The sequence below is a fragment of the Schistosoma haematobium genome, assembly GCF_000699445.3.
Source record: "Schistosoma haematobium chromosome Unknown HiC_scaffold_438, whole genome shotgun sequence".
Classification (NCBI taxonomy): domain Eukaryota; kingdom Metazoa; phylum Platyhelminthes; class Trematoda; order Strigeidida; family Schistosomatidae; genus Schistosoma; species Schistosoma haematobium.
The window spans coordinates 26,199-35,866 of NW_026137119.1; the positions used below are offsets into that span (position 1 = coordinate 26,199).

At 34.2% G+C, this 9,668-nt stretch overlaps 1 protein-coding gene across 1 annotated transcript; it reads right to left on the minus strand.

Moving 5' to 3' along the window:
* Window positions 1-6,193: 6,193 nt before the first annotated feature.
* On the minus strand, window positions 6,194-9,326 carry RPAP1_1 (RNA polymerase II associated protein 1). Its single transcript, XM_051208148.1, has 4 exons — window positions 9,234-9,326; window positions 8,985-9,188; window positions 8,900-8,941; window positions 6,194-6,680 (listed from the first exon to the last, which is right to left on the minus strand). Exons 3-4 carry the CDS (start codon window positions 8,902-8,904, stop codon window positions 6,326-6,328), a joined length of 360 nt encoding a protein of 119 aa, XP_051063955.1. The 5' UTR covers window positions 8,905-8,941; window positions 8,985-9,188; window positions 9,234-9,326; the 3' UTR covers window positions 6,194-6,325.
* Between the last annotated feature and the right edge of the window lie 342 nt (window positions 9,327-9,668).

Here is a 9,668-nt window from a genome sequence, read left to right on the forward strand (position 1 = left end):
AAATGAACGTGCTACAGCAGTCTACAGTAAGCTTCGAGACGTTGCGAAACGAACAGGAGCAGGATCTAGAATTACAAAACCTGCTTAAAACAAACAATTCAAGTCTTAATTTAAAACAGTTCCCATCACCTGTCAATGGTATTCTAATCTACCGTGACACGACCAAGGCAATGCCGCGACCTTTCGTTCCCTTTACCTCGTTCAAACGGTTTTAATTATCTGTTTACATGCATAGATCGATTTACCAGATTCCCTATAGCCATCCCGATAGCGGACATTACGGCGGAAACAGTGGCCAAGGTTTTCATGCAGAACTGGGTAACCATTTTTGGTACACCCATAACAATAACGACGGATAGAGGAGCGCAATTCGAATCCGAACTATTTAATAACTTGGCTAAACTTCTAGGCTCCAATAGGATACGCTGCACTGCATATTATCACGGCTATGCTAACGTTAAACCAATTATTATTAGTGGTCCATACAAAATCCTGGAACTTAACACTAGCGTTATAAAAAAGACATGTTGTGTCAATAACTTATATATATCGTTGGTTTAAGTATAATGTAAAATGGAAAATTACCAAACTTGTAGTTTTCTTTCTATAGCATTATTATTAATATAAACAAAGAACTAGTACTGTTCCAATATGGCGCTTTGACACATCAATCTGTCCTCTTGTCATTTCTCTCTCATATCTGAGCGACTTACGGGCAACAAACATCGTATTGAAGGTGGGTAGCCATTAAACCACATCAGGTCACGAGGAAATGACTTCAATATTTCCTTACACCGATTAATCATTCATAATACTAATGAGTAATAGGACTTACACACTTCTAAGGTGCAGACCAATTCGTTGCTTGGATGAATTGATGAAATATTGCTTCAATATATCATGAATACCTAAATCAAACCACAAAAGATTATTTGACACAACTGTACTTGATCCTCACACTCTACACAATTTTTTTCCTCCTTAACGTATATTCTTTCCCATTTTGTGGAGTACTCTTATGTACCCTTTTGTAATCAAGCAGAGCGTATTTGGGAATGCACAAGTTCTTCATTCACTGATCACCACTTGTTCAGATCGACCACTAGGATGTAGCAGTTGAGTAAGTACATGATGACTTCAACCAAACAAAGCTTACAAAAACACAGTTCAAGTTTGCGAACTTCGGTATACTCGAGTTGAAACTAAAATGCAACCTTGAATGTGTACAAAGACACTCTCTTTTAAGAGTCATTTAATGTCATCTATATACAAATAATAAATAAAATGTTCTCATCTCTGTCTGTTAATCGTTACAAAGAAGATGTCTTCTTGTTATTTTTTGTGTAATTTTGTAAGATGTATAAGCTCATAATCAGTTGTACAACCTCAGTTTGAGTGTAGCTCTTTTATGGTGTTTATATGCTGTAAAGACATCTTGAAAGTAGCCTAGCAGCCAAGGTCAGGGAAGGTAGCCAAGCTCATTTAACACGTCACACTGGCAGAAGTAAGATGTCGGAACTAAGTAGAACAGAGAAAATAGCGGCTGCTAAGAAAAAGGTGTGTCCACTGACATATGACCATACTATTGCAGAATACTTTTACTTTGTTGGTTGGTTTTGACATTTCGATTTCTCTACGCAAATATTTAATTGGAGTACGTGTTCGGTCTAAGAAAAACTCGTGAGATCATCTGTTCAAATTTAAGTAGCAGTTTTCCTGTGGTATGTGGGGTCCAGGCACTTTCGATACTGGGTATTTGTGTTTATTGTTCGGGTATAGATCGCTAATGTGTTTGTAACCAAGTCATCGAAGGAATATCAAAAAGTGTATAGTGTCATCATAAATCCGCTAAAATACTTATCCTGTGGTTTTTCGTGATCATCTGTGTCAGTCAACATTACATTGTAATAAGGTGGTGGCTGAAATCAGATAATGCATAAAGTTACCGGTTTTGGAGAGGACGGTTTGTTCTATCTGTCATTTTCCAATTGTTAGGCATTTGCGGCCCTGTTTATCGGTTTATCAGCTCAATATAATAATTTGCTTTTAATATCGTTATATACACAGTTATTTTTCTTTACGTGAGATACGTCGGTCTATGGTCAAACACTAACAACTTTACACATTTCCCAATTACGAAGGACGTTCTACAATATGATCCACTGTTATACAGTGCACTTAACGTTCTATGTGGTAGTTTCAAAAACCTGGTGCCAGAAATTAGGTCTTTAACTCTCATCTTTCGACACGCCTGTTCGAAACGTCGGAATAAATTGCAGTTGTGTCACTAAGCCTTACTATCATTTAAATGGAATTAAACTAGCTTTGTAATTCGTTGTTTCTAGTGGTCTCATGTCGTACATAGCGGAAACTCACGTTTCTCTGAACAGTGCTTTCTATTTATAGTACTAATAAAGCCATATTGTGTTTTGTTTTCTTGCTTAAAATAAAAGTGGTTTAGACACAGACTTTTCTCACTCTAATATATGACATTGTATTAAATTTCAAAGTTAACGTGGGCGGAAAGCATAAATTCTGCTAATTGAACGTGACGGGTATTTTCGGTTTATTTCATATCAGATATAAGATTCGTATAACGTAAATATGCCAATGAGGGTTTCGTGGAATTGATACATCATCGTGTTTAGATTTCTTGAGAACTATTATCAAGCTTCCACTGCTCACACATGCATGATACATCTGCTTTCGGAGACGTAGTTTTTAATTCTGAACCTCGAACAATTATAATTTCAACTTGACATTATCTTCTCACTTTTACGTGGTAGATGAACTACACATATACTAATATTATGAAGTGATTTTTCGCCATACATCACATTCTTTCCTATACATCTTTTTAATAGCTAAGAGAATTCCAAGCTGCCAAGGCTAACAAACAGTCAAATGAATCATATGTCAACGAAGCTCATGGTTTCAACGTTTCGGGGACTGGTGGCTATCGAGTAAGTAATGGGAAAGGTTTTAATGCAGACTGTGATTTGTTTCTAAAGATCAGTTACTGAAAAGCTTTAGAGTTGAGATGCATATCTTCTATAGCTCACTGAGAAATAGTTATCTTCGGCTTCAATGTATTTCATCATCCTGTGTAAATGTAAACGCATCAATTCACTTGTATAGTTGACCTTTTCAAGTATAATCCTCATCTACAAATGTGTAGCAACACTTGTTATCATCCGTAGACGAATGGATAAATTTGTTTCACGGTAAGTATATTTTTCCATGATCAGCTGTATGTCTTAGTTGATATTATTTCTATTTCATTCTCTCTCTCATCTTATAAATTAATTTCCTCACTTAAGTGTGGTAGCATGGATCATCATCATCTCAAACATCTAAATCATTATCATCATCATCAACATCTAAATCATCATCATCACCATCTAAATCAACATCATCACCATCATCTAAATCATCATCACCACCTAAATCATCATAATCATCACCATCTAAATCCTCTTCATCATCATCATCACCACCTAAATCATCATCATCATCTAAATCATCATCATCATCTATATCATCATCTAATCCATCACCATCATCATCTATATCATCATCATCATCACCATCTAAATCCTCTTCATCATCATCCTCATGTCATTCTTCAGAAATACACAATGATTTGATTTCGTTTGTACAGATCTTTTCTCTTTAAACATCTAAATCATTATCATCATCATCATCATCAACATCTAAATCATCATCATCACCATCTAAATCAACATCATCACCATCATCTAAATCATCATCACCACCTAAATCATCATAATCATCATCTAAATCATAATCACCATCATCATCATCATCATCATCATCATCATCCTCATGTCTTTCTCCAGAAATACACAATGATTTGATTTCGTTTGTACAGATCTTTTCTCTTTAATATAATAATAATAAATAATAATTATCAATTTTTACTTGTTTCTCACGTGTCTTGTGGCTCCGTTTAAGAACGGATCTCTGCTTTTAAAACTTGAACATTTTGTAGATATTATTTACGGGTTGCGAATTATAAATAAATCATAGAACAGAAATTATTCGTTTTGTTGATTTAAATATGTCAGATAAAAAGAAATAGGAAGATCAATTGGCTATTGAATGGAGATAGATGTATCCAGTTGTATTAAGGATCTAGACAATTTATACAAATATCCGTTGATATTTGAACGAATGGTTTGCCAGAAATTAGAGGTAGTGTTAATAGTGGTAATATATAAGAGAACGAGTGCGTATAATGACATAGTACGGGAAGAAAGAGTTTGTTCGTAGAAAGAAAGATACTTACCCGGTGATCCCAGCAGATGTGAGCAATATTTCTAAGGCATCTGTGGTCAAATACTAGTAGCTTAGCGGTTACTTGTATATAGTTTATATCAGAGAACATGAAATAGTTTATATGGTTGAGTATTGACAGATTAGTTATATGAATTTTAAAGAAAAAAACAGAATGTCATGGGAACAGGTTTATATTGAGGAATATGAACTACAATGAAAATAGACTGTTTGGATAAATGGAGGTCAGATAATAATGAAACACGGGGAAAGAGGTTAATATAACTGAAAGCATGCGTATTAAAAACTGAGGTAACCGGACCAAAGTAATATCGACAACTGCACAGTATCTTATCGAATGAATAAATTTAGTTTCAGCAAAGTATAAAAACATTTGAAGTCATTTTCTCACAGTTTCTCTTGAAATGATACCATTACATCCAAAATGATCAGCGACTGGACAGCTTAGAAAACCCGTTTGTTTAGCCTATTCGTATCATATATCTTTTAAGCAGTTAGTGCATGTCGTGAAGCCTACTGTCACACCGTTTGATGCTGACACACTTTTGTATATGATCTCGACTACTTAGGAGGAAGGACGGAAGGTAGGAAACTAAGTTTATTTGAGTAAATATGTATGTGGCGAGACTCTAATTCACAGACGAGCCAATCAGATGCCTGTTAGAGATTTCAAGGTGACGGCGCAAACTTTAGTGCTTTGTGCTAACGTACGGTCGGTTCACAGGGAATTTTGTACAAAACATGATAATTCAGCGGCTATAACAAATAAAACGGCGGGACTATAATTTGTGGACGAATCAATCAGGTATAAGATAATAGATCTAGGATGTTAACGCGAAAGCCTTTCTTCTATTTGGCTAAATGAATTTCTGGCATTATAGCTGATGTCAGTTTGTGACGAAAACCCCATATATAATTCCTCACTACGGCGAATTACGACAATTATTGCGAACTGGATAATAAAAGCACCAGTAACACTGTCTGCAGCCAGGTACTACAATATATCCGGATGTTTGGAGAGCGTACAGACTCCTACATAAGCTTGGTTATGTTCATCGTGTCGTTATCCACAAGTAGCATTTTGTGTACTCAACAATCGAAGTGCGCATAAACAATATGTGGTTTTGAGATTTTATCATGGCTCCAGAGGCCGACTGTACATGAAGGATCGCGGAACTTACTTTTTATCATTCCTTCTCAACTTTGATCAAAAGCGCTTCTGATTCCTTACACATGTTATCATTATTTTTAAGCTTCTAGTCGACATCAGTTCCCTTAAAATTACACATACGTCTTGCTGACCAATCCAAACAATGAGAAAAAGCCAGCCCTACAAATCAACACTTACCGGATAACTCTAAGCAATCGATACGCAGAAACACAGTACACACAACATAAGTCAGTAAAGACAAATGGCTAAATTTCAACTTGATCGATCATTACTTGAAAACTAGATATATATCATGACCTTGGTTACTACACAAAGCACGGATAGTCCCTAAAATATTCTGCTACATTTAGAATTCTACAAACCAGTTTTCTTTTATTCATAAGATAATTTCATCGTATCACATTTATATATGTGAAACATCCATTAATACTGGAGATCTTTTCCATCACCAAGCGACTTGTTTATTACCAGTGAAAAATACTTAGTTCAGTGTAATAAATTACTTGTGCCTTCATTGTTTGAACACAATTGTAATTGTACGCTTAGCTAGTGAAATGATTGAAACATCATCAAATAAGAGAATGAATCTTTTCATAATCTTTTTATAGAAACAAGAGCTATGATAAATAGAATACAGCATTAAATGTTATTTACATGTTTGTAAATATCATAGTATGTTCATTTGATAATAAGTAAATAAGTAGTATCTTTAGATGTATGATTTTAGTTAAACTTTATTTTCTCCTTTAAATTGATTTTCCTTTACTGCCTTCCTCATACTCTTTCAAATAATTCAATCCAGTAAAGTTGACGATGCTTAGGTAGTGTATCAGCATTTTAACATTCAATAGATGCTTTGAAAATAGCTTCATTAAATGTTGTTGCACTAGTTATGTCGGCATAATCATTATTATCATCATCATTATGAATTAAATGAACTAATGAATCATGTAGACCAACATGTAAATTTGTATTCAATTCGATGGATTTCTTTGGTTGTAACCATTGTTTATTAGTTTGTTTATAAAATCGTAGTAAATTTAGAATATCAGTTTTATTACCGATTGTTTGCATAGACGACGATGATGATGATGATGTTGGTTTGACATTTGTCATTTGAGGTAATAATTTACATAAACGTACAAATTGTTGAGTAAATTCACTATCCCGATTATCTTTATTGTATAAATAGCTGGAATGAAGAAATCAGATAGTTAAAGAATAAAAGAATAATAAAACTGAGTTAGGTTATTATCACTTATTTATGCAACTCTCTTTTGATAAAATTCAATCCTTTACAGTAATTAGATTATCAAGTTAAACGTTGGGTGGTGACATGTGTTATAATGAGTCACAGTGGAACAGTCTCATATTGGTGGGTGTAGACTACCTGGTTGGGAACCGCGAGATGTTAGCAACTGATGGCTAGAGACCCTGAATGACATGGCTCAAAATCGTTTGCAATGGCACAGGTGCATCCACTCTTTATGTTCTCCCAAATTCTAATCTTCTGAATTCTTCATGCTACTTTCACTTTTCTCTTTCCAAATTTATCTCACTGTATTATACTTCTTGAATAACATCTTCAAACCCTAATGTTTCCGATTACTGCTTGTACTTTGACTAACTTTAGCACTACGGGATTTGAATTGACAACTGCGTCTCTGTGCTAATGTGGTGTGGCAACTCGAACTGATGTACGTACGTACGAAGTTCTACGTTGTGACTGATTGACTGACTGTGGCACAGATTCATTCCTTTTTCCATCGTGCGCTATAAAGTAAAGATTGTGCACCTGTATTTTCGAATAATATCCGGATTGTTTAATCTTTCTTAGAATGGTAGCTGCTATATTATTTTAATTCCTTTGCAATTAAACGTTAATATGTGAAAACCTAGATAAACGTATATACATTTTTGGACCCTACATTGATTATGACTGGCTGTCTAAAGATATATTCAAAACTGTTCGTTATTTTTTCTAAGTCGGATTACGTATGTGATATGACAATCCAATGGATATAAAGATAGATGTTCAAAGAAGCACAGCGTCTAATTACACGATTGAGATACACATGCAGAAATGGTAAAGCGTAAATGCTAATCAGTCAGTCAGCTACAACGTAAGACCAGGCACATATATGCATCGTTTCAAGTTGCCATACCTAATCAGCACAGCAAGATGAACACCGGACTCATAGAAGTAGTTAATTCAGTGGTGGTAATATGTAAAAGACTGAGTGCGTATAATGACATAGTACGCGAGGAAAGAATTAGTTCATAGAAAGAAAAATTTGAAGCGATTTTAATCTCATAGTTTAAGGAAGGACAACGAATGTATACAACGACGCCAATGTGATCGATAATGAGCCATGCTAATCCCAGCACTGTAAATCATATTTTCATAATTACAGTTTTCTGATTGTTCGGACTGAGTCCAGAGTTGGTCAAGATCACTAAGCCTCTCATGTTCGCACTTAATTATCAGGTTTATCACAAACTTTTGACAATAAGCAGAAAAATAATATTTTCAAGGGTAGGTTCCTAACAATGTCTATCTTCCATACATCTGAAATTAGGAAAGTGATGTTGCATTCATAGGGAATTTTTGTTTTAATAAATACAAACTCATCGATTCAAATGATGTACAGTTATCAAGAACAATAAAGGTTGACGAGTTATTTGGACTGTACCAGATAGAATTGCAGCCGCATAAACACGAATCACGGATGAGTTCGATTCAACTGGTTCAAGGAAGCTTGACAATGGTATAACAAGCTATATTTATACGAATTATGAATAAAAATAATATAAATTCGGAAATAAAGATTTAGTGATATCCATGGCAGAATAAATTTCAAAACGAGGAATCTTTGTTCTTGCTCTATTTTTAGGATGAACTATGAGTATGAAAGTGACATAGTAGTTAAGGCGTCCAACTTCCGGAAAGTTAGTCAGTCTTAAAACTAAGGCTCATTTTGCCTGCATCGGATTGAACAAGCGGATAATATCGTTGGTCACTTTTTGATGTTTACAACTACAGTTGATAAGTGTCCATTCTGTGAGGATTGCTATGATAATGTCAGCAATTCATAAGCATTTTTAAACAGGGATGGATAGTAACCAGGAGTGAAATCCAGAAAGCGTGTTACGTCCTATTTGGGACTCACCAACTAGATTTACCCGCATCCCACAGTTAATGTTCACCCCGAGATTAGAACCATTCGCTTCAAACACCATCACGTTGTCTACTTAGCTAATCAGTTCAGATAGCCAACTGACTTTTGCAATGGGGAGAAATCTAATTCCTTTATATTAGTTGCTCTCTAAATCGTCCCATTATGTCTACAACTGTAATTCATCAGTCTATTTTTACTATTATTATAAAATATAGGCTAAATATGAACAAACTTCATTTCGTGTAAAATGTTCTGTAGCGTTGAAAGCGTCTATCTATATGATTAAAAGAAGAATATCTCTTAGATTATTTACCAACATAAGATAACCTAAATAAAATCTAAGTCCACAATAACTGCCAACAATTGAAATGAAAACTAAGAGAAGATAACAATTCGAAAAACCGTCACATCTAAACAGAAATTCAATGAATGTACAAAACCTGAATAGAATTAGCAATAATATAGATATAGATGGAGATTAGTAACTTGTACAAGTACGTAGTTGTATTAGATCTTTTGTTCTAGATGAAAGATGGAACTAATAACTTTTATAAGTTAAACGGTACTTTAATTAATAACTTGTCCTATAGTATAATTGTATAACATATTTTTAACTATTCCCAATATAACAGGTAATACCTCATACTAGACGTGGGAAAGTTTTGAATATACATGGGAAAAATCTGTTCTTAAGTTGAACAAATGAAACACAACTTTCATAAGATCAATATTTCATCATAATATAGAACTTTTAACTAAAGTTATTTAACATGTAATGCATCAGTGTAAAATAATAATGATGAACATTCAAATTACTCTATGGATATTAGTCAAAACAACTAGTCTATTGATTTCTTGTGGAATATAGGCTTGACTTTAAGCTTCAACCTACTAATAGGAATATTGTATATTGACCACTTTTATCATAGATACTAGAGAGAACTGACAGAGATTCAGTTACCATGTTCTATATTATTAACAAAAACAATAAGATCATCTTG